This window comes from Atractosteus spatula, chromosome 12, assembly GCF_055471065.1.
Source record: "Atractosteus spatula isolate fAtrSpa1 chromosome 12, fAtrSpa1.hap1, whole genome shotgun sequence".
In the NCBI taxonomy this organism is placed as follows: Eukaryota; Metazoa; Chordata; class Actinopteri; order Semionotiformes; family Lepisosteidae; genus Atractosteus; species Atractosteus spatula.
This window is the reverse complement of record NC_142717.1, coordinates 31972477-31998970: the sequence shown is the minus strand read 5'-3', so window position 1 is coordinate 31998970 and position 26494 is coordinate 31972477. Positions and strand designations below refer to the sequence as shown.

Sequence of the window (26494 nt, the reverse complement as noted above, 5' to 3'; positions counted from 1 at the left end):
TGCTATTTACAATTGTCGTAAGGTTTAAAGCCAAAGACTTTATATCACAGGTACACAACTCTAGTGTCAGTCAGTGAGGACCAGATTCCTGCAGGTTTGCTAGGTCTCTCTAATTACCAGCTGAAGATCTTTAAAAGTGTTAAATTGGTCCAGTTAAGCTAATGCTTAGCTTAATGAGGTCATTATGAACACCTACAGACCCTGCAAGCATCCAGTACTGGAGTTGTTTGTACACCAATATATTACTTCCAGTCTTCACTTCACTACAGAAGGTCCCTAATGTTAACCACCCTAATGCACTCAGAAGTGGTCATAAATCTTTATAAGGGAAAGTAAGACTGGTTTAATAAAATAACTAATCATTCATGGCAAGTCTGCCCTGTAGGCCAAGGCTTCAACATAAACTTCCAAAAATGCATCTAATTAGCAAAAGTGAATGGCAAATTTCTCCTGTCATTCTTTGTCCTTTAATGTGAGCAAAACTGATGGAAGGTGGAAAAGGTGAGACTGTTGTGCCTGCAACCCAGCCTACAGGGGGTCAAAGAAATTACACAATAAAAGCATCATGATGTGCGGTCTAAAACAGCAACTTCTCTTCAAACTTCTGAAGTTTATTTTAGAACTCATGTAACTTACTTGCCATTCCTTTGGGGTTTTTTACACTATATTTTAACAAAGAAAATACTGTGTCATAGGAACAACATTATAGAACTCACCATTCACTACACACAAAATGAGTAATGATCAAATTCAACAGGCTTCTAAGTAGAGGTTGATTTAATATGCAAAGTGAAATGAAAGAAAAAAGGCTGTCGGTCCTACTTCAGGTGTGTCAGGATTTTTTGAGTTTGTCTTCAAACATGTTTTGTGGTAAAGACTGCCTTTAAATACGTTTTTAGTTAGGAACGTGCTCAAAATAGTTTCGGAACGTTCAAATGTTAAAAGGTTCCAAGTCAAGACTAAACATAAACGCTGCGTTTTGCTATCAAAGAAATATGTTACCGAGTACATTAAGAACAATGGAAGACTGCTAGGACGTTAATGACAATGTATCCTTAAGTGGTTGGGAAAGTGTTTCATTGAGAGATCTGGTTTCCAATCAACTCTTTTTAAATCTGGGCTTCTGAACACTGTAGAAAATCTTACGTACGGCACAATTCTGGCTCTCCGGGAGACGCCATTACCGTAATGTACAAACTAGAGCTAGGATGGGCCGAATCTCCCGTTTTTTGAGATTTCAAGTACGGATTGGAGGAGCAAAAGGTAATAGCAACTGCGCCTGCTCTTTGGTGAAACAGGGGGATGGGCCCAGGGCGAGAGTTTAAAATCCAGCACGCATGCGCATTAGGGGTTCGGGTTCAAGAGAATGCGCCATATTGGATCGCAGTAGTGTATAACAGTTTATAGTATTTAGGATTAGCAGCGGTCCCCGGTCCCTTTGGGCTTTTAGCGCTTACTTTCTGGGTTTTTTTAAATGGGGTTTAATTGCGAACTATAAAGGACCATACACGCGTGTATTTTAACAGACAAAGGGATTCGGAGAAAGGGTTGTTAAAACAGAAGTTTGAATGGATCCGAGGGTAGCTTGGATTCAGCCCGAACAGAAAGGACCTGCTAATGCCTTGTGGATGCATATCTGGGAGACCTCTCAGGCTGTCAGGACAAACTCCAGTCATCACCAACACCTCTGTGTTAATTCGCCGGCTTTGGACTCCAGCGTTTTAAAAAATGTAGCTGCTACTGCTCCCAGAAAAAGCACGGGCAACTGTAGCAGCCATCAGAGTCATGCGCCCGGTAAGGACAGCAGCAGTAGCATTGTTGTAATTTCATCTTCCAGTGTATCAAACAGCAGCACACATAATGCTCTGCCTCCCGCAGCCAGTAACCGATTAAAGGCAGCTGGGGGAGAGGGGAAACGGTTGCAAAAGACTCCATCTGTGTCTTCGTCCTCCTCGATCGAGTCGGGAACGGAAAGCCCTTCATCCAACTCCTCTTCGGGAAGGACTATTGGTAATAGCAATACTGGTAGCAGTAATAAGACTGCAGGCGGTGCCAACGTATTTTTCAATTTCAGCGAGAACTTGTTATACAATGCCAACAACAGCACTCATCATCAGCAGGAGCAGCATCAACACAGCCTCCACGAAAACTACAAGTTTCACCAGTATCACAGCTCCACAGCTCTCAACAACCATCACAACCGCCACCCAGGCCGAAGGAAAAGTGACAATAAAGCGAGCACTTATGGGATCAACTATTTGCTCTCCAACTGGGGTAATGGGAACTATGCCTGTTCTGGGACGCCTTGGAAAACCAGGAAATACAGTCCCGGGGTCAACGGGTAAGATACGTCTGAAATACTGAGCTGTGCAAGGGTTCATTGTGACAAGCTGTTGGCTGAATGTGAAATGAGGTGCAGCGATTTCTTCAGCTAATTTGTATGTAAGTTGTAGTGAGGACCTTGACTCGTTTAAAAAATATTAAAAAATGGTTTAAACCATCATGCAGAGGGAATTGTTGGAGACGAGAAAGAAGTGTGCAGTTCCGTAGCTAATTCTTTTGAATAGACAGGTGTTAATAGGACATTTTACGCTTGATTCGAGTAATGCAATTACTTCCACACGGGGCACAAGGCGAAAAGCAGGTTGGTCGTATGTATCGGTTTTACGCTTAGGGATCTCAGTTTTTGTCTTTCGCCGCCTGCTTATAACTCTCGGGCGAAACGGCGTTTGAAATGTTAACTAGTAGCGTGTTTGAGATGGTTGTTTGAAAGTGGATTTCAGTTTGTTTTACGAAAAGTAGGTTTTGAAGTGAAGCTCCATTGGCGCTGGTGGGCGTGTACTCCGAGTGGGTTGGGTAAGTTTGGAATGTGGGGACATAGGCAACAAAAAAAAAAAACAAAAGCTTTTAAATGGTTACAAATGGGTGGTTTACACCTTTATCTGTGCCCGTATAATGGTTCATTTATGCATTTCTCCTTTAATCAGCTAGACAAGTCAATCTGTCGTTAAATCCGTTCGGATAAATGGGATCTTTGCTATTCTTAGCAAAACAAATTACTTTGACCGAATGGTATGCGTAAAACTAAACCACGATTTTTTTTTATTTGACACAAAATGGTGTCGCTAACGTCTACCTAAGGCCTGTGTGTGGTAATACGACGGTCCCATTCTTTTAAAAATGTATCCTCGGTCTCTTCGTCCAGCCCCTCTGTTGAAACATGATATTTTAAGTTTAACATATAGAAACCACAGAGTAGTTTTCTACTGTCATGAGTTTTTTTTTTTAACAGAGCAGGGTATTTGTCCAGAAGGATGTTATGGATTTGGCCTTTTATTACTTTGTGGGCATGAATGTAATTCTCTGGTCTTGATTGTGGTTTGCATATTTCCTTTTACCGAGCCGTTGGAAGGGCTGCAGCAGTAATTTTAGGGCTGTTAAGACGATCTTGCCGTTCATTTGGTTAGGAGTTCCGCAGACAGAATAGTTTTTAATCGCCTTTAGAACAGGCGTTAATTTGACGAGTTTTCGCCGTTTTGATTCCAGTGCGTTTGTACTTGATATCATCAGGGCCAAGTTGTAGGGCGCTTTCGGATTCCTGCACAGTAACTGAATTAAGTGCTCACGTGAGGGAAATGGTCCGGTATAATTGGACCTCACATTTTGAAAATTTAGTTCTTTCTTAAACGTCCTCTCCTTTGGGTTCCGAAAAAAAAATCTATTCAGCTAATTACAGATCAATGAGAAGGAAGTACAGTAACGTGACGAGTTTGTGCAGGATGTGGTCGAATGCTGAATACGAATTTGAAACGGGGGGGGAATGAACTTGTAATGGTTGCTTGCGCCCACATGGGATATTTCTTGTGCAAGAACTGTGCAACTGCTGGCTTCAGAACGTCGAGTTTTTGAAAGACAAACCAGAAAAATAAAAATCGTCCGTTTTCGAAGTTTCATTTCTTCCATTAAATCATTTCAGATGGAAGTAATAACTAATGGGCCCATGTTTCTATTTGAATTATTACGGCGATCTTTGGTTTTTAAACCTTGACGTCTGTATCCATTGAAGTTATCAGATTTGACTATAACGGTTTAATGTTGAAAAGTTTATTTGCTTGAACTTGGAAATGGTGTGACCAGATTGAAAAATATTTATTGAATTTTATATTTGCATGAACACTTTTTCTATTTTGTTTTTTTTTCACTTTTTTTGTTAGCATCTGTCCATACAGTATTTGAATACTTCAAATGTTGCATTTAAGTTGTCCACCGTGAAACATAAGGGAAATGAAAACAATTTTCAAATACCCAAACTGTTTATAAAAACTTTAAATTGTGTGCTTAAGGTCTTTTTAGGAGAAGTCCAGTGTGAAATGGAGATCAAACTGCGGTCTAGAATATATGCTGTTATTGTATAATACAGTAATCCAAAACCTATTTATAATGCCATGGTGCTAATCTCAAAAATCGGTCTGCTCAGTGTAAACCACATGAGATGCTTGTACTGACAACGCAGTGTCAGAATACAGCACTCTACTGTATGATTATGATGGGCTCAGAACACAAAAGTGATCCTGTCAATGTTGCATTGACAATTGTTAATTTTAAGATTATATTATTTAGAATGTATCACATTATGTGGTTATGTAGGGACCTCATTTTGGCATGTTTATTTCAGCCAATGGGTTGACAGCTTCTGGAATACACAGTGGCTGCAACGGGGCCCTGGGTTCAATTCTGAACCAGCAGCCATATCACCCTGCAACTCACAACTGGCAACCCACTGAAGCTCAGCAGGTGTGAGCCTGGTCAGTACCTGGATGAGAGACCTCCTGGGAAAAACTAAGGTTGCTGCTGGAAGAGGGGGCGCTCACCCTGTTGTCTGTGTGGGTCCTAATGCCCCAGTATAGTGACGGGGACACTGTACTGTAAACAGCCGCCGTCCTTCGGATGAGACGTAAAACCGAGGTCCTGACTCTCTGTGGTCATTAAAAATCCCAGGGCGTTTCTCGAAAAGAGTAGGGGTGTAACCCCGGCGTCCTGGCCAAATGTCCCATTGGCCTTTACCAATCATCGCCTCCTAATAATCCCCATCTATGAATTGGCTTCATTACTCTGCTCTCTCCCCACTGATAGCTGATGTGTGATGAGCATTCTGGCGCACTATGGCTGCCGTCGCATCATCCAGGTGGGGCTGCACATTGGTGGTGGTGGAGGGGAGTCCCCATTACCTGTAAAGCGCTTTGAGTGGAGTGTCCAGAAAAGCACTATACAAGTGTAAGTAATTATTATTATTATTAATTCTGGATGCGGGAAGGTCTCTGTGTGGAGTTGCTATCTTCTCCCCAGGTTTGTGTGCTCCAGTGTCCTCCCTCAGTCCAAAGACACACTGGTGGCTCAATTGGCCTTTGGGAAAACAGGCGCTGGTGTGAGTGTGTGCATGTCTGTCTGTCCTGCAATGGACCGGCATCCCATCCAGGATCTACCTGACCTTGTGTCTGGCACTGACTCCAACTTCCGCCTAACCCTGAATTGAATGAAGCAGTTAGATCATCCATCCATTTTCTAAGTTTGGAATTAGTTGATTAAATGTTCTGCTAAGGAGCTGCATGTGGCATGGGATAAAGATTGCCAGTAATAAAATGGGGGTTCTTTTATGAACTTTATACCAGAATGCTTCCTGTAGAATAATTTCATTGTCACTAGAATTATGCCTCCCAAGATTAGATTTAATTGTTCAGTTTTTGAAGAGCGCATAGTTTTATAAATGGTAACCTTATTTGAGTATATGAAGTTCTGGTTCAGCCTGTGAGGTGCAGTAGTGAACAAACCTGCCACGTTTCCTGTCAGACAGGGATAGTAGTCCGCAGTGGGCTAGAGTTTGTGAACAAAGTGGTGGCAGCCATTCCGTTTTATATAGGAACCCCATTTCACCACATCTTAACCGTATGGTTACCAAGTCTGGAGTTTAATTCATTTCAGTCCTTGATCAAGAGCAATGTGCTCAATTTGCTTAAGTTTGTTTCACCGAGCAGTGAATGACCCACTGCAGAAGGGGGAGTCATCAAAGCTCTTGCGAGGTGCAAACTAGAAACCGTTTTTGATCGAGTTGAAACTTGGCACAAATTCATAAAGAGTGATACCGTTCCTGTGATGGAGACCATGTGAGGTGTATATATGCTGGAAAAACAATGTCTTGTAAGTAAATCTTCTAGTCTTATAGTACTTTGTATTACAGTTTTTGGAGTTAATGGATCAAATGGCTTTTAAAAGGCTGGAATTAGTGTTATGAGCCATGTATCAACAAGGAAGAGATCCTTGTTTTTTCATGTTGCCCATTCATCTTGTTAGTAGTCGATTAAATACCTATAAAGCTCAAAAATGGTTTCACAAATTAGCTCCAAGCAAGAGCAGTTTGCATGATAGTCCTATCTCGGAACTTTATGAGCCATTGCAGGTTTGAAAATCACAATGTTTCCAACGCACCCTGCAACTGTTGGATATTTGTGCAGTTGCAGTTGGATTAATGCGGAGGTTTATAAGATTTTGAAAGAGTTTTCAGGTGATGCATCTGTCCCAATATACTGTACGTCTGTAGCATGTACTGTACTTTCTAGGATTCCAAGTCTTGGAACACAAGCCGTTTCAAAAGTTGGAAACCAACTCACTTCCATTACTTGGAAAGCTACATAGTTTGTTGGACATTGTTTATAATTCGTGATATCAGTCTACTTTTTTCATGTCTGCTAATTATAATGTAAGCTTTAAGGTATGTCATACAACTGCATGTGGTATTGTGTAAAATCTATTTTCTTAATTTACTTTTCAAGGGAAAAGTACAGGAATTGCTTTTGACTCGACCTTGAACATTTTGATCCATCTTATCCAAGTGTTTGCTGCTTTTCTGAGCTCTAATAATGGAGCCTTTAGATTAAAACTTTTGAAATGTCCCATTGCATTTTTTTACATGTTTTGTAAAATTTTGCAGTTACTGTAAAATCTTTACAAACTGTAATGCTGTACTAACTGGGCTTTTTTCCATAAGCCAATACAAAATCATCCTTTGCTCTTGGGAAGAATTTCAAGTTGTCTTGCTTTCAGTCTCAGTCTCTGCTGTATTTCGGTATGCTCGGTTATTGCAATTAGTATTAAAGTACCGTACAGTACACTGTAATAGTGTTTTGTATTCCAGCACTGTAATAAGTTGTAAGGGCAAAGGTACCATAAATGTGTCCCAACTTGTGTAAATTTCAACCTCTGTGTAGTTGAGAGGAACATTTGATTGTGATAACATACTTAAATCTTGACTAACTAGCTAATTTTGAATAGCTGGCACTCCTCATTCTCCATTTATGCCTGATGGTTTAGTTTTACTGTAAAACTGCAACACTTTTTAAGAGGAATATTTTTGCTTTAAAAAGTGATACATTGAACTTTTAAATAAAAAAAGGTGTTTAGCTCTGTCTCTGAAGCTAGCAAATGCTGTAGATTTGAAGGATTTAATGTTTTTGAAGGGTTTTGTAGATGCCTACATGAAACTGTAAGCCATGGTTTAACATTGAGTGCCTTGTAGTATACTTTTATGGTATTAAAAATTGTCATGTAACTTAATTGTGTAGTTCAGGAGACAATCTTCTGCTTGTCAACATTTTGTGGTGAATTAAACAATGGATTGACTTGCATTAAGACAGTACTTTTACCCAGGTCTTAAAGCCATGAATTCATCACATTCTGTACAAACTCTTATGTAAAGAGTCCAGCTGAGCAGGCCTGAATTGTAATTGAAAGTCTGAAGCTTTCTTCTCCTGTTGTTGCTAGGGAGTGGAATTGCGCACTGTAAGTCTTCATGCATAAAAATATAAGCTGCTACAAAACATATATATTATAAAAGCTTTGCCTATTTTTTATTTCATTTGATTCATCTGCCTGAATTGAAAGCCATGGAGACCCTTTGTCCTCCCCAGTAACTGCTCCTTGATGTCTTCAGTTATTTCATCAGTCCTCATGGTAACAGTGTTGTGTGAAAGTGGAACTTGTCCTACCTTGCAGGATGCAGTTTTTTTTAATCATTTATGGTAGATATCTTTTGCTGCAGTATGAATCCATTCTTCACTGATTTTATAGAATGGAAGGCTTTTTTTTTTTAGCTTTATCAATCAAGAGCCAGTAAGAGTGATGCACTCAACAGAGCCTTGTTTATATATGTGGTAGTGAGGAGAATTTCCTTTTGTCCTTCAAATTTACCTTTTGTCTATTGGACATTTGTCTAAGCTCTTAATAGTGAGTCAGGGAACTGTCTAACCTTAATTAAACCCATCCAACATCAAAAGCCATTCATCGGCTGGACAAGTGTCTTTGTTTGGCCAATCGGCAAAGGACAGACATGAGCTGGGTATAGAATAGTTAGGGCATTGGTTAAAGCTTGTATCATGACTTAGCAGCCCAGCCCTACACAGGTCAGTACCAGTTTGTGCTACTGATCTGCATAGTTCTAGACGAATTGAGGATTGGATCGGAGGTAAACCGCACAGAACAGTGGCCAACTGTCTACAGTCAGCAGTTCTGGCAGTCAGACGTAAACCCTCCCCCTTAGCAATGGATATCTGACTAAAATCATGCCAGGTTACAGATGTTACCCAGTCAACATCTGTATTTGAAGTTCTGTAACCAGAATTCTTTGTTGTAGTTTTCTTCTTACTGAATTTGACATGTACGTTGCTTATTTTATTACATAGGTTTTTTTCTGATCCAAACTTTGTCACGGTGTCTACTTCTATCACCTGCTGTGGAATATGGAGATGAGTACCTTCCTATATTGGACTTGCATTCTTCAATTAGTGAATTTACACTACAGATTTTTCAGGCAGCAAGGTTTTCATTTTTTACCATATGCTTCTCAACTTTTATTTCAATTACTAATATTAGAAATGAAGTCCTTCTGATATTGCCTGTAGTGCAAACCATATGATCGTACCCTGTGATACCACTAATGCTTAAAAATTTGAACTTGGCTGCAACTATAAATTATTCTGGTCCATGAAATAGTTAGTCACTAGATTGATGCAATATCATTGGTACAAGCTAACAGTTTGTTTGGAATCTTCTTGCAACTAGAAATAAAAGCAAAAGACTCACTTGATTGTGTTAGTGATGTTTGATTATAGATAAAATTAATATTTAAGGCTCTTATACTAGGTAAACCAGTGTTTATGCACTTGGATAAAAGGAGAGCAAATTGATACTCTGGATGAGAAAACTGAATATTTTCTGTGTAATTAGTCATTATATCTTTATTACTCTGATCCATGCCTCTTGCAATCTGTGCACACCATTCTTCAGCTTAAATTTACGCTTCAGTGAGAAAGTTTGTACTACCTCAATTTCATATTGCTTTGTATATTTCATATTGGATGATGCCTCTTGTCTTACAGTATTTGTATAATGCAAATATGTATTTTCCTTCTGCTTTAACCTCTTACTTGTTATTGTTGAATGCCAAACTGGCAAGTAAGTAAAGAATCTCTTATCCAGTATTATGTATGCATTATTTCCAAATGCTTCTATTACTCATATGAAGCATATTTGCGGTATTTGCTACCTGGAATTTGCTGTATACAAAAGGCATATCCATTTGAAGGTTTTCTTCATTTATATGTTGTCTTGCTAATTAAGAATTAGCAACCCAATAACTTGTCTTGCTTTTCCAACAGCCTTCATGAAGAGATTGTGGATTTCTACCACTTCATGTCCCCACGTCCTGGAGAAGCAGCTATGCGTAAAGACGTGGTGAACAGAATAGAGAGAGTTATAAAGGATCTATGGCCCACTGCTGATGTAAGTAGAGAAACTTGCAGCAGGCAAGCACAGGACTGGTTCAGTAGTTTCAAACAACATATCACTATAGTGTGATGGGGAATGAGCATTTGTATTCTGTCGGAGTCCTGATCAGCTTTATAATCTCCCTGAATATCAGTTAAGAGAATAGAACATACTGTACAATAAACCCTGAGATTGTTTGACTATTTGGTGTGTAACAGTGCGAAAGATACCCTTGTGTTGGGAGGGGGAAGGCCCAGAATATTTTCACTGTCAGAACCTAAATTTTAAACAAGTATTTCTGAACAGAATAATATAAAGGGGTAAATATTTTGTTTCCCTAATCTCGGATGAAAATTTGAATGTTTCTATAGGCACTACCATTTTAAGTCTCTTACTATGATTTATCAGGTTCTAGTGCAGGTTCTCAATACTGCATATTTCAGTCAAAAGGGGCAGAATTTTAGTTTCATTTATTAATAGAATGCCTTTTTTCTTGTTTTCTTTAACAAGTACACAATCATCCATTCAATTCGCCCAATGTCTTTCTTTTAAAATATGGCTATACAGTGTAAGGTTTCATACAGACTTAGTACACTCAATACTATCTCATTAAGCTTTAGAATATTATTTTTCAAAGATAATGTTGAAAATTTCTATATGCTTAGGTTTCTTCCATTTTCTGTAATCGCTGCATTTATATTTGTGGTTTCAGTTTGGCCCTGAACTAAGGCTGTAGGTGCCAGACTGTTTCTGTATAATTGTGTGGTGCCAGTACCTCATTGCTGAAATTGGAGGTGCTGCTTTTAATAAGTGTTAGTTGGCTTTTGCTGAATACCTTCAGAGTGTTTGAGAAGGGAGAGGAAATGGCGGTGAAACATTGGAAAATTCAGGATCTTTGCCCCCTTGCGTCATGCTAAATTATAAATGCATAATTTGTGCCTGGGAAGCTCCCATAATATTGTATTTCAGCAGATATTGTTTTCTTAAATTCAATTCCACTCTTGAAATATGCACTCTCTTTCCTTTTCAGGTTCAGATTTTTGGCAGCTTTAGTACAGGACTTTATCTCCCAACAAGGTATGATGTAGCAATTGCATAAAATCTTCTGCATTTTGGATTTTCTTTGTATTGAGTTGACTGACCTGTTTGTGTACTGTAGGTAAAGGTGCTTTTGTAGTGTGACCTGGGCTATGGGACGTTTTAAATTATTCCTACATTTATGGTGTTTTTGAAAAATGGGAAATGTATAAGGAAACTCTTCTGTTATTGCAGTGACATAGACTTAGTGGTCTTTGGGAAATGGACACGTCCCCCTCTGCAGCAGCTGGAACAAGCACTACGGAAACACAATGTGGCTGAGCCTTACTCTATTAAAGTACTTGACAAAGCTACGGTAAGTTAGTGCAGTTATTTTTTACTTCCATGTGTACCACAAACTTCATGCTACATTTTTGGTAGTAGATTTTGGCATAATGTTGAATTGAAACCTTTGAAGGGATTTACATAATGACAGAAAAATTACAATGAAGCTTTTTGGTCCATCACGCCCAACTTAATTTTTAGAACGCCATATACATACATAGCCGTAATCAGGAAGCTATCTTTCTTTTTTTTGAATAAAACTAGGGAGATTGTAAGCTCAACCATTCCTGTCTGTTCTCTGTTGAATATATGACGGTGTAACCAACTAGTATTATGTTTTTTTCCCACAAAGAAATGCCCATAGCCCATGTATCAATACTAAGTAGCACTAGTCAAGACACAAGTTATCTGTCCTAAACACCCTAAGAGTACGAACATTTTACCACTGGTCCTAAAACAATTGCTTTGTATTTGTTTTCCATTTGAATAAGGGTAACTAAGGATTGAATGATCATCCTTGCATTCGCACAATTTGTTTTGTTCCTCTTTCTGCTTTCATTTTGTACATCTTTCCACTGTTTCATATTTTAGGGAAAAAAAGCCTTAAAACATTTTTCTGTTCTTCAGGTACCAATAATAAAACTCACCGACCAAGAGACTGAAGTTAAGGTGGACATCAGTTTCAACGTAGAAACTGGTGTGAAAGCAGCATGGCTTATAAAGGAATATGTTAAGGTTTGCTTTTATTTCAATTATTCATGCAGTGGCTTTTCATTTGCCTTCTGGATGCTTTGTGTTGATTGACTTCAACTCCAACAAACTGAAATTTGAGTATTACACCTTTCCGATCTCTTTTGACCTGTCTTGCCTCAGGACTAAGATCCGTGAGATTTCTAAGTTGCGTCACACAAACAAGTGTTGGGGAAGCTAAAATGTTTTGTAGGTTTGAATTACACCTAGACATATGGCTTCGTTCTAGATTACTTTTTGTCCTCTGTAAGATAAATGATGAATAGGGGCTAATTGTGGCTAGAGGCACATGTAGTGGTAATAGCAGTGAAATTGTTCTTTCAAATTGTTATAGATGTTGGGGTTTTTTTCCCTGTCTGACTTACTGTAGAAGTTATGATGGTAGATTTGGAGCTTCACCTACAGGGTTTGATGGATATGTAATTTAAGAAATTCCTTATTTTACAGCTGTGTTACTTAAAGCTAATTCAATAATAAGGTAAATGCAGGTCTTTATAGTCCCTATGTAGTGAAAATATTTGGAACAGCTGTTATTTTCTTGGTTGAAATTTCATCATGCTCTTGTTTCCGAAAGTAAAAATCCCAACTATGAATGTTTTATTCTAATTTAACTTTTTAACCAGTTTAACATAGAAGCATTTTTATGCAAAAGTGAGTAAGTGAAATTTACAGTTATTTGAGTAAATGACATGTTTTGCTTTTTTTTTTCAGAAATATACTGTGCTTCCTTACTTGATTTTTGTGTTGAAGCAGTTTCTTCTTCAGAGGGATTTAAATGAGGTGTTCACGGGTGGTATTAGCTCTTATAGCCTCATTTTAATGGCCATCAGCTTTTTGCAGGTAAGGGATGTTAATTGGAGTGTTTTATCAATGTTTCCTAAACCTGTATATTTCAATTTTTAATGTGATTCTAGGCTATTAGTTACATTGATCTTAAGTGCTTCTTAATTTCTTAAATGTTTATAAATACAGGATTATATAGGTATTACTTTGCTATGAGTAACTTTCATTTGTATAATTAACTATTAAATGTCCTGTAATGTAAAAAATAAAATGTTGAAGATACAGATTATTCTGTTGTACATAAGCCAAAACATGTAGTTCTACAGCTTAAAATTTTAAAAGCATGATTTTTCTTAAAGGTTCCCAAGTGGTTTATTTGATGAAAGCAGTAGAGTTGCAGGCCTTAAGCTCATGGCTTCAAATGTGGGGTATGGTGCTAGCTATATCATTGGAGTGACCTGTGCACCAGGCCTCCAGGAGCATGTGTACAAAGAATTGTGTTCCTGGGGTTGGGCACCCTGTTACTGTCTAGGAAATTCTAGACTGCAAAGCCTTTATACAACCTCTGCTGTCGTTAAGGTGTCTCAGAGTTTGACAGCACTGCAGAAAGAGCTGTGCTATTGGTCAACCAGTAGAATTGCTTGCTCCGAGCATAATGGGTTAAATACTAAAAGCCACATGTTGCTGGTTATTGCTAGATGGCTGCATCCAGGAGTCTGTTTCATTGCAATGTTAGCTCAGTGCTGCATGGATTGGGTGGGCTTGAATTGGTGAGGGTTTGCTGTGCAAGAGTAATTCCTAGGACTTGCAGAGTGCACCTGTGCGTATGCGTATTTGTATCTTAAACGGCTCTACTAAGTGGGCATGTCGAATTTCTCAAATTTCTCAAATATCCTAGTGTCCTCACGAAGGAAAGTGATGGCATCTTTCTGTACTAGTCAGGAGTAAATTGCGGATTGTTAATTTCCAGCTGCAGCCCTTTCCAATTCTCCTAGGTGGTCTTCACCAGAATGATTAAGAAGGTTTATCTCCCACACTTCTGTATACATCAATTTTCACTTATTAAAATGTATTGGATAAGTTCAAGTTTTCTCTTTATTTTTATAGTTGCACCCAAGAATCGATGCCAGGGGACCCAATGTAAATCTGGGCATTCTTCTAATTGAATTCTTTGAGCTTTATGGAAGGCATTTTAACTACTTCAAAACTGGTATTCGGATAAAAAATGGAGGTGCTTATGTTGCCAAAGAAGAAATCATGAAAGCCATGACAAATGGTTATAGGCCGTCAATGTTATGCATTGAAGATCCCCTCTTGCCAGGTAACTATGTGAAAAGAACAGCTTATTCAAACATTAACACTTTGAAAGGGGTCATTTGGACTGGTGGTGAGGGTTTTTTTTTTTGAAAGTCAAGACTGCAAAAGAGGGCCGTCAGAACACAGACTCTAATGAACCACTTTTTCACACCTGAAGAAGGCTCCATGTCCAAAACGTTGTTTTCTTTCTTCTCTTTTCAGCATGGAATAAACCTATTACTTGTTCCTTTGCAGCCTACGCATGCTGGCAGAGCTACCCACCTGAACCATTTTTATAAAAGTTTTTGTGGTGCGGTCTTGCTGTGATCAATGGAACTTTCTTTTCCATAATTTTATATTATATATCTCTAGCTCTTATTTTAGGATAAGGAGTGCGTCGGGCCTGTTGCATTATTTGTATACATATTTTACATATCTTAATTTTGCTATTAACCAGAATTAGAAGTTGGTAATACTAAGAATGCGTTTTTAAGGTATTGGACATCTGAAGTCTTCAAATTGTCTAATAATTTGAAATGTATTTATGATCATAAAATGAGCAGATTTTCTTATGCAAGAAAAGACTAGTTTTTATATACTTGAATTTTTATCCAATAGTGAAGAAATGGATAGCTAAACAAATGATTACAAATCTGGCTGGGTCCAAGCCATGTTTATTTACCACTGTCTGTTTCATCTCAGTGTTGTCTTTTTGTTCTGTTATTATTAAATACTTTGCCTATAAATTCACCACGTCAGTTTCATGTCTGTCATTTACCTTTTCCCACCCTGGGTTCTTTATTGCTTATTTCAGAAAGATTGTTACAAAATCTATACTTTTGGTTTTGTGTAAGCAAAGAATTTTTTTAGATCCACATGTATTCTTTTACTGAATATCCCATTCACTCATTGTGGATCTTTTTTTTTTTTTAAGGAAATGATGTAGGCAGGAGTTCCTATGGTGCCATGCAAGTGAAACAAGTCTTTGACTATGCTTACATTGTCCTAAGCCATGCTGTTTCTCCTCTTGCAAGATCATATCCCAACAAAGACTCCGAGAGGTAAGCAAAGTTTGAGTTCTGTTGCTTCAGGCGGTTTCAGTAGTTATTTCACCTCTGGTTGTCTTCGATTGAAACATGTATACATTGTCACTAACTTAGGATAGAAATGTCTAAAACTGATTTGAAGTATCTTAAGTTGAGGTTTTGGTCTCTGAAACATAATTGAACAGCTGTTTTTTTTTTCCTATTTAAACTGACAAGGGTATTGGATGTAAAAACTGACATTTTAATTTTGCATTTTTGCAGCACTTTAGGTCGTATTATTAAAGTCACCCAGGAAGTCATTGATTATAGGGAATGGATCATAAAGAAGTGGGGAGGGAAGAACTGCACTAAGACCGACAGTGGTGGTAAGTATTCTCTTAAGCCTTTCAGCTTAGGGTTTGGTTGTCAGGAATTTTATTAGTATTAATGTCATTGTTGCAGTAAATAACTTTCATACATTAACTTATTTCTTAGATTTTCTAAATCTTTTAACAGCAGTCTCCAGTGACCATAACTGGTCATAGTAGAAAGTACTGCATCCACAAGAAAATGCTGCTGATATTCTTTCAGGTTTTGTGAATATTTTCAAAATATTTTAACATATACGTTTTAGAATATACAACATTTTACTGGGGTAGACATTAACTGCTTGGTGAGCGGTTGTTCAGTTTCTGGCTAACTCATGTTGTGGTTTATTTCAAATGTGTTTCACCATGGATATATTAAATTGTAAAAATACGGCATCAGTGTTTAGTCTTAGTGCAATTTTAGTAGGTCTGGGATTTAACTCATGGGCATTGGAGTTTAATACTAGATGCTTTTGTGGTATTTGTACTGACACTTTCCAGTTACTCAAATGTTTTATTGTAGTTTTGAGGCTTTTATGTATACATATTTCATCGTAATATAGATCTTATGAGCACCATTTTTGTCTAGCTCTGGTGTAATTCCAAATCTAGATGCAATGCATGGAGTGTAGTGAATAATTAGTGACAAATTCTAAAAATGCAGCTTTAAAAGTAACTGCAAATATTTATATCACACTGTAGCTTTGCATAAGTTATTAGGACAGTATGAAAATGCAGTAACACTGAAGACTGGAAACAAGTGGAGACAAAGTTAGAAATGGAGTGCCCTAAAAAGGAAGCCAGATCTTGCGGCAAGCCGATACTTTTGTAGTGCTCCATATTTTGAAAGAAAATTCTCAGCCAGAAATCTGATGATGAAATTATACAAGTCGCACAAAAAATATGCTGTGTTTGGTAGAATGTGACAGTTGATATGAGATCTGATATGAAAGCGTGTTCTGAAAAGGTCTGGAATGACCGCTCCTTGCGGTAGGATTCTGTAACTTTTTTCAATTCAGGATAAGGGAGTTTTATTTTGAGAATGGAACCCTAGAGGACTGGAGCATTAAAGCCATATGCTGTTACTTTTAAGTAGATACAGTAGTGGTTGTATATGCTTGCATTAAAGTAAATGTCATACATGCAGTCCTCGGTTGTTTTGATCACATAGTTTAGATGTTTATTTAAATATTGGCACAAGTGTAGCCGTCGTAACCATTAGGGAGTCGAATCCATTATGTAATGTTTGCTTTTACAATTTGAAAGTTTATAATTTAGTACTATATATCATAATCTAAAGTTTATGTGAATCCTTTCTATGGATGTCGGTTGAAACTGCAGACCAGTTGGATCATCTACAGGTAGTAGACAAAAATGGAAATGCCTGACTAAATGAGGGACATCAAATACATTGAAAGCAAGTACTTTTATGCAGCTGTGTCTTATGTTAAGTAAGCAGATAAGATCCCAGCATGTTTATAGTCATGCTGAAAAAAGCTGGTTGCTTGGCTGCCTACAACAATGACTAGCATGGCTGCTGGTAGAGACTGTGGTGTTTGTTGGGGTGCATTTGGCAGGAGCTTCAGTGACCAAGACTGCTCAACTTGTGGACTCCTCATGAGCAGTAGTCTCTAAGGTGATTGCTGCCATCTTTTCCTCCAAGATCCTTGCAGACAAGCACAACAGTGAGCAGGAATCCTCCAGGCTTGTGATATGCAGTTGTTTGCCTGTTTTGCCTTTGTCTTCAAATTGGATATTTCAGTCTGGGGCACAAGCAGCCTGTTTTATCAAAAATGGTCTTCTGAGAAATCCATAGAATGGGACACTGTAATTGGGTTGTAGTGTACAAAACCAATCCTCACACCAGGCAATATGTGTTTGAGAGTTCAGTGGTGCTGAAAGAGTATAGACTCTGAGCACTGGAGAACTGTGCTGTTGTCAGATGAATTGTCCATCACCATGCTTTCAACAAATGGATTACTGCACATTTGGTGCAAACATAAGTCTGCAGGCCTTGGCTTTTGCAGTGAAGGGTTTTGGTATTTCCATAATGTTCGGGAGTGCGTTTTCTTGATGTGGTTTAGGTGCACAGATTGCATTAGAAGGCACGGTCAGTGCTAATCGCTACTTAATGATACTGAAGGATCATCTTCACCCCATGCTGCAGCCTTTCTTTGCCCCAGGGGTATCTTCCAGAATGACTGCCCCCTATCAATGAGTATTTGTGGTGGCCTAGTGGATTAATGAGCATGTTGAAGTTATCCATTTCTCACAGCCTTCTTGGTCACCAAATCTGAATCCAGTTAAACATTGATGGGACATTCTGGAATCACTTAAGAGACTGCATTGTCCACCTCTGTAAACAAGCATTGTGTTGAATGACTTGGCAAAGAGTAGTGCTACATGCCTTCTACAGATTTCCAGGCACTGGTAGACTATGCCCTGATGCATGCAGGCCATACTGGCTGTGTGTGGTGGTCCAGTGACCTATTAAGCGACTTGACATTGGTATTTCCATCTTTGTCCACTTGTAAGACCATTGTACTGCAGGTTTGAAAATCAGGAGGTACAGTAAGTGGGTAATACCCTTATTCCCCCCACTTAGCCGTGGAACAATTATGCACCATTTAGAGACTGTTTGCTGCATATGTAATATTGGTTGTAACAATCCTGGCAAATGCTTGACACAGAGAATGTGAATAAAACTAATTGTAACTGACCTTTTTTCACTTTTTAGATTCCAGGATACAAGGCACAGAGCAGAAAGAGCACAGTAGTATGACTCGGAATGGTGAGCAGCAGCGAGACTTGGTTTCCCCACAAAGTGTGGACTCGCCCATGTCTCTCTCCAGCCCCCATCAGCACTCTTCTGGCTCTTCTGCATCCTCCATCTCCTCCCTCTCGGGAAGTGATATCGTAAGTTTTTGTTTCTAAAGAGAACCTGGTTAATCACCACAAGTATTTTATTAGTTTGTTTTAATCACCACAGGTATTTAAAGTACATTTGCATCACGGAATGTCTGAATATCTTTTAAACGCAATGTCTGGGGTGCCTCTTTTGAAATTGCACTTATGGAAAAAATTACATTAGATATGGTTCAGGCATTATACTTATAAGGCCTCGCCTCTCCACATAGATGGCTGCCTAGATGTGCCTGCTCCTGAAAACCTAGACATTCTTGCTTTATCTTGTATTTAAACAGCACCTGTATAAAGGAGGAAAATATTTTTGTTCAGTTTTGTGCTGTTTGTGGTATAACTGTCCAATTTCCATGTTTTTACAGTATATTTTAGCAATGTCCGTGTAAATAAGAGCTTCTCCAAAGAAAGTGAGTTTGAACTTTGCTGTAAAAGTGGAAGTGGTTTTGTGAAGCATACAGTGTAGGATGAAGGTTTGCCTATCATTGCAAATGTGACGGAGCAGGAGCTGGGATAGGCAATCTTTTATCCCAGTAGCCTCCTGCTCTGCTCAGTCTTCTAACCTTGTAAACAATGAAAAAAATGTAACTTGTTTTTGAACAATGGAAATATGTTACTATTATCCAAAGCACTGCTTAATTGTTACAAGTCATGGTTTACTCTGCTGTATTATGGTACATTCTTGTGGTCTATCGTTATCCAGTGTAGGGGCTAATAAGTCTTAATTCTGTTTTTAGAGTGGATTGTTATGGATTATATATAGATTATAAACGTTGTTTTTTAAAGCTTAATGAGCTTTGAAATCTTCTATTATGATAATCCACAATGGCTGTCAGAGGATCTATATTCATTTGATTTAATGTTAAATTCTTTATATTGAATAAATAAAGATAATTGTTTTGTTAGAAAATTAAAACTCTTTTGTTTGGATGTTTGTTCAAGAAAAGCTTAAGATACACTTTGGTTTGTGAAAATCGGTCCCCGTACTTCCAGGCTGTATATCTTGCATGTACTCGGTGTATCTTTTCACAAACAAAATTACTCCAAAATCAGAGTTTCAGGGAATAAAGTATGTCCAGTTTATCTGTATTTAACACTTAGGTGAGATTTCTTTTCGGACAGTTTTAAAATTTATGGAAGTGGATAATTCTTAATTTAATTGTGTAAAAATGAAATATTGCCCAATACGGTCATCTAGTGCAAAGGATGTATTTTGAAGGGTGTTTGCACTAACCAAATTAGCAGCAAACAGTTTATAATGTACTTGAGGATCTGTTGGTGGTGCATGGTTAGCTATACTTCAAAAGATTTAAATACACATTTGAAATAAGGTTAATATTAATGTGCAATGTAAAAGGCAACACGTACTCCACATTTTTAGTACAGACTAGTTCATTTGCTTTTCTCCAACATCTCTCCTTACTCTTTCGAGGTGACAAATTGTGATTGAATTCAGGATTTAGTGTATGGCTCTGGATTATCTAGGTCCCTGGCCACCTCGTGGCTCCTAAGCAGGAGTCGCCTTTTTAAAAAAATGTAAACTGCAACAGTGAACTTCGTCAGACAGTAAAAGATGCCAGGCAGCTCGATACATTTCCTAAAATACTTCACCTTGCAGTGCAGCTGCGTTCACAATTGGGCGTGCAAGTGATTGGTCAGCGTAAACTACACCCTGCCTATTCTGCAGCTTTTTCCTCCCTTGTTAAAAAATTACCCCAGTAATGAGCTCAGTGCCTCTTGTTTGGTTGCTGTAATCCGAGCCTCCACCTTCTTCATGAAGTCTTATGTATGCTATAGCTGTATCATTTTACAATGCTGTACAAAAACTGTTCTGAGATGTCAGTTGCACTGGTAAAATTGACAGTACCATACAATAATGCCTCATTTACTATAGTTTGTACCATGGATTTTCCACTTGACCTATTGTCAATAGTACCAAATGTAAAATTGGGCTTCAATATGTCAGTAGGAGAAACTTTCGTTATTAAACATGTCATGTGAGAATTTTCCAGTAGATAAAATGGTCAGCACATGGGTATAGGCAGTGAAAGGTCAACTGTTTATGCCTTGAGGTTATGTTGCACTTATTGGTTGGTGAGCAACTCTAAGGACAATGACATTAGTTCAATATAGTGCTGGATCAGGTAACGTTTCATCTTTGCACAAAAGTTTTAACTCTGTATTGTGGAATTTTTTGTTTCCATAACCGTCTACTACTGTATAAATGTGTTTATTGGAATTTTTCCCTGCATCAATTAAAATTGGTGCATGAAATTGGTCATTTAATGAGAAAGTAGACTTGAGGTAATGTTAATGGCTTGACTAGTTATCGCACAGAAATTTACATTCAAAATGAGGTTATTTGAAAGCTGGATTACTTGAGTCTTTGAATGTAACAAATATGGTTTATGACTGCTCTGTGCACCCCACAAAGCCATTAGATGTTCTGATCCTAACTACTGATGTCCAAAAAATTAAAGCAGGCAAAGTATGACTTATCAGGGGTTCTTATTTTTTTTTAATCATTCAGATACGTTTGACTATTTGCCGGTATGACTTGGAATTGTGAACATTCAGTTCTTTAAAAAAAAGTTTTCATACTTTGGAGGAATGGTTTTCACGAGGTTCTTATAAATTGCAAATGTAAGTATTTTGCTTTCCTTTTTTTCTTAAAGGACTCCGATTCAACTCCCTGTTCAGCTGCAAACATTCCCCCATTTCCCTTCCATGCACTAACGCTGTCTACACTCGGACCTGCATTACAGTTGCCAAATGGGAAGCCAAACCTAACTGGAGCTTTGATAATGTCTTCTGGCTCCCAGGTAAGTGCTTCTTATCTGGTTTAGCTATCCATCTACCTCATTAAGGAAAAACATCTGCCTTCCCTTTTCTTTCTTTTCCTGTAGTTCTCTGAGCTGACCTAGTCAACTCTTGTAGCTTTTGTCATGGCAGTTTTCCATACTGAATTTAAGTGGAGGAAGTGTCCGTCTTGGGGTGGTGAAAGAAATGAGAAAGCTTTATAAGTTGCGTGGAGGATGTAAAAATTCATGAAGCGATAACAGTGATCTCTTTTGTTGATTTTAAGGAGTGATTGACAGTGTCATGGAATGGTTTTGATTTCAAGGTTGGCGGTTTCCCAATCGTTGTGACAAGGCAATATTCAGGATGGAAATAAGACCCAAGTCAAACAGCAGATGAAAATTGTGCATGTGTAAAAAAGTATCCGTGTTAAACAAGTATTTGTAAACTTAACGTTTTAAATTCCAGCAGGCCTTGTATCTAACCATTTTCAATCATGCTGTTTGTGTCTTCATTTCTGACTTCACGCATTTAATGCCAGATGGACCACTTTAATCCTAAAGTAATGAAAACCCTTACATACACCAAGTTTAAGGTTCTTTTCTTTACCACCAAATATTCCTTTTGGAAAAGGAAGTATTTGCTGTTAAATGTTGGAAACAGTCAGGGTTTCTATTCCTTGGCAGACATGGATTGGGCCATTTTCACATGACTGATTCAAAATCGTCTGTAGGTTGAACTCGACCTGGTGTTCTTTTGTGTAGTAAGTAGTGCACAGCCACAGAATACTGAATACGATTGCAGTTGGGGAAACACTGACTGTGACCTCAGCTTTAATTTTGTAGCGATCGTAGGGCAATTGACATTGTTGGACAATTTAGCTGGTCAATTCATTTGTAAAATTTCCATATACCTGATTTTTCACAAGACCTAAATTGTTAAAAGGTTCCCTTAGTTTTGGAAGCAGATAGAAATACTTTGTGACTTATAGTGTGAATGTATAGCCACCTCTGACTGTTATTGTTTTATTATTTTGCTGTTGCTTTCACCGCTAGATGCAGGTTTGCATAAAGTCTTGGATACAAAACTCCAATGACAAACTTGTCAAATCAAATTTTACATGCTTAAGATTTTTTTTAGCATAACCGTTTTTAAAAAAATCTTTAGAAGGTATAATTTCTATTTTGTCAGAATAAATTCAGATTAGTGTATCCCTGTAGACCTTTTGGTGGGTTATTTTCTTCTCTGCAAATGGCATGGATTTGCAACCAGATATCTTTAAGTTTAACAGATGCAACATGGTGCTTTCTTTTATGTGAATTCAGCAGTTTTAACTCAAGCGGAGACAGACTGCAAAACGCAAAAGGATGACACTTAAAATCATTAATGAATCGGAGAATCATGCTGCAGTAAAAAGGACTTTTTAAAAAATTGCTTAACTGTATAACAGAAATGTAATTAAAATTGACACATTTGTAGTCTAAAAAACACATAGATCACATTACATGAATACAAGACTAAGACACATTGGCATGACTAATGTACAAAATAACTGGACAATATTTTAGTAGCCTTGGTACACAAATCTGGAGTTTTGTAAAAAATGAATGACACATACTCACTGTGGTGGAATGACCATAAGAAGATTGTTAAAGTTAAAAGGTATGATATTTCAAAATGGACTTAGAATTAAAATTCCAGCAGGCTGGAAAATTGTATGCTGTATGGGCTTTTTAGTTCTCTTGCTCCCTTATAGATGTGACATTGAAATCCATGGTTTCCATCATAAAAAAAAACATAGTTCAGAGTGCCAGGATTTTTTTATGATTTAGTGCTGCAGGACCCTATGTGATTTATTACGTTATTTTTCAATTTTTAAATCCCAAATTGTCTATCCACATACCCAGATATAAGCTTTCAATTAAGCAAGTAAAATCCTGGAGCTTAGTTATTTTTAAATGTGCACAGGGTGTGCTAAAACTTAACCGTTTGACCAACTCCTTTTCATTGCTGTTGGCAGAAGCCCTGAGCTCTTTCTCCCTGTTCTCTTTCAAGGCTAGGCTATCCCTTTCTGGAAACCTAGGTGTTCCTTCACTACCTGGCAGACAGGTTTGTATAGAAGGGACAACTCCTTTGAATGCTGTCCTACACATGCCCCCTCCTGTTGTTCCCCCTGCCTCCCCCAGCCCTCTGCCAAGCCCCCACCTGCATCACAAGGTAGGCGCCTGCACGCTTCAGGTTGTCAAAGCGCTAATAAATTTTCCACCTTTTTGCTCTGAGGTCCTTGTATTTGAACCACCAGATTTGCATATACAGAATTAACTTGTCTCAACGCTAATGTTTTTTTTTTCTTGTGGAAATGAGTCTTTACTTTTTAAACTTTTTCTTGGAAAGAAATGTCTCCATTTGTTCCCATAAGACTGAGTATTTGCTATTAAATGGAACAAACGTTAAAGCAATAAAAAGTTTACACTATTATGGGGGGAGTGCATAGTAAATGTACTTTGATTCAGAACGGAGTATTTTTGATTAATTTAAAATCTCATGTATTTTGAGTTTTCCCACTAATGCAGTTTGCTCAGACTTGTGTAGGGCATAGGAAGAGAAAGTTCCTGCAAATGTGGTTATCGTTTGTTTCATACCATACAGGTATCACACTGTACCTTATTCCCTTCTTTAGATGCAAAGTGGGCCAAAATATTCCATGAAGGGACTCCATAATCCAGGTGCTGTCCACAACCCAATGGTGGGCATGAAACAGCCTATTAACAACAGGGGACATGCTCAATACAACCGCAACACCTGGCGCAGGAGGAAGCACACGAGGGATATTGTACCAGTCAGCCTTAGTAGATAAGATCGCTTCCGTCTTGAAGCTGGAGTTTTTACAAATGCCACAAAGAGGAGTAAGACCAGCATTCAATACTTCACCCTGTAGGTAGCCCTACGTACCTGCAGTTGATTCTTTGCATGTTTCCTGTACGGTGGTCAGAAATCCACCTTGCAGATAATATTGTTCAGTGCTGAATCTGTGAAGACTTGTTCAGATGTAAATGTTTTGTTCTTTGTTCAGTGTTACTTTTTTACTTTTTTTTCCCCCCCTGCTCCATTTTGTTTTTTGGCCTTGTGAGGATTCACCATCTGATGCTGGAAGTGGCTCTATTCAGTGACTTGCTGCAGCTTGGAGAAGAAAATATTTTCTCTGGCTTACGTGCGTGCAAAAGCATTGGCAAGTTGATGACCAGCCATTTTTGTCTTTCAGCGATGGACTGGCCCAGACTACACTACAAGGCAGAGCTGCCTCCTTTTTCATAGTCATAGTACTCATTTTACAATGTACAAAAGGAACAAATTGTTTATCATTTGTGCAATAACTGTTTTTTGGTTTCAAAAAATGGTTTTATTTAATTTTGTTATATGGATATGTCAAGTGTTTAAGTTATATTTTGGGGTTTTTTTGTTCTACAAGTTTACAGATCCTTTCCTGGATTGTGGTCTTTGCAGGTCTGATGTTTTAAAAACAGCAGTTTATAGTTGCAAACTGTAACAAGAGGACTCCCCTTTTAATGATGTGCAAAGCAGGGCAAGAAACGGGAATTGAAAAATAGGCTAGCCAGAGACTGTCTTCACTTCTTGGAGCTGTTGTGAAAGGAGTAGTCAACAGGTCCATTAACTGGAAATGTCCTTAGTCCTGTTTTTACTAAAAGCCCCCTTTTGGTGTCTGTTTTTAATCTTTTTTTTGGGTTACAATGTACCTGTTCAGTGCTAAAGCATATATGATTAGTGTTAAATCCACATCTGACGGTTATTCCAGTTGGGAATCTCCCATTTAGCCATTTCAGGCCACTGTTCTCATTCCGTGAAATGATCCTCAAATGTTTTGGAACTACACTAATCTGTGTGCTTCTAGCCCTGAGAGAATATAACCTCTAGCAGTGTGGTTTTGTCAAAAGGAATGACGAGAGCTCATTTTGAAGAATGTTTTTCAAGAGTATGGCAATGACTGAGGGTCGGGCGATCAGTTGTTTTCTGAGGAAAAGGGGAGTCAAATGAAGGTACAGTGTATTAGGAATAGATTTAAATCAGTGTTAATTTATGTAACCTGTGTTTATGCAAGGTGCCCCTAAAAGCATTTGCTCCAAGGGTGCCCAGTCAACAGAATGTGGCGAAAGGAATTATTTTGATTCCATTCTGGAATCTGTATAGCAGTATGTATTCGTTCTGTTAAGAGCAACACATTCAAATCAAATATTAACAAGTACTTCCATTTGCTGGATGCATTGCCTGAAGTATTTTTTACAGTATTGCATCGTGGTGCAGCAAGTATATGGCGCACAAACTGTATTGCTGTCACTTTAAGGTTACTGATGCATACAGGTATACTATGCAAGTGGATTTTTTTTTCATGACGACCACTGCTTGTTACCTTTTTGACCTACAGAAATAGTACCCAAACCCTGAGTTTTAAAAGCACCATGGTTGTTCCAAGGAAATATTGACAGCGATACGATACCAGTATTATGTGTTCATTTAAAGTCACTTGTTTTTAAAATAAGGTTACTTATCCTCCCCCACTTCAGCCACTACCAGGGAATATACCTCCTAACAATGGTTGAAATGTACTGTACGATGTATATCTATAGATTTCAGAGGTGAGTGAGATTTACTGCTGTTGATGAAGGCATAACTTTAAACTCCACTTAGCAGCCAAAAGCCAACTGCCTTTCTGTCATTTTTGTTATTACATTCCATTGTGGAGCTGTGGTAAACAGTGCTCTACAAAACCACTTGTCATGTAATCGGTGATGAGAACTATGGAAAATCATAAGTGAACTAGACCAAGTAACAACTGGTATCAGTGCCGATGTATTCATTCTATATGGTTTTAAATAAGTAGACGCAAAACGATGCCTTACGTTTATGCGTTGATTCAGACTCAATTCTTAAATTTGGCTTTTGCTTTTCCTGTCTTTAAATATGATGGGCAGTTATATAGTATGCTTGTCATAAAATGTTACATTTGAGTCATGATTAAACCAAACAATCTGGTTGCCTGGCTACCACTGTGGTTATATCTTAACTGGTAACAGAAGGAAGTATCATTTTTTTTGGAAAAACATTTTTATGTAAAGTTTTTTTTCTATTCTTTTTTTAAATAAACTTCTTAAAACAAATACTTCTGGTTGTTTTTTTGAAGTGGGAACAGTCACCTTTCATTTCTGTCCTTTTTAACTTGGGTTAAATAGCTACATCAGTGCAATTGTACCATCTTAGAGATTTTTTAGCTTTAGGCTTTTAGCCACTTAGTCTTCACTAATGTATGATTTTTCAACCTGCAAGTGCTCTTTGTAAGCATGTCATTGTCTAATTGTCACA

At 38.0% G+C, this 26494-nt stretch overlaps 1 protein-coding gene across 2 annotated transcripts; it reads left to right on the top strand.

Annotated features, from left to right (window-relative positions):
• Positions 1–1342: 1342 nt before the first annotated feature.
• On the top strand, positions 1343–26292 carry tent4a (terminal nucleotidyltransferase 4A). 2 transcript variants are annotated; one of them, XM_088929251.1, is made up of 13 exons: positions 1343–2341; positions 9708–9831; positions 10847–10893; positions 11089–11209; positions 11806–11913; positions 12640–12768; positions 13819–14032; positions 14942–15068; positions 15315–15418; positions 18138–18316; positions 20995–21141; positions 23179–23335; positions 23799–26292. In XM_088929251.1, the coding sequence occupies exons 1-13, from the start codon at positions 1569–1571 to the stop codon at positions 23837–23839; spliced, it is 2271 nt and encodes a 756-aa protein (XP_088785377.1). In that variant the 5' UTR covers positions 1343–1568; the 3' UTR covers positions 23840–26292. The 2 variants fall into 2 exon arrangements, with proteins under 2 accessions (XP_088785377.1, XP_088785376.1); XM_088929250.1 differs by having other exon boundaries at positions 23174–23335.
• Positions 26293–26494: the final 202 nt, after the last annotated feature.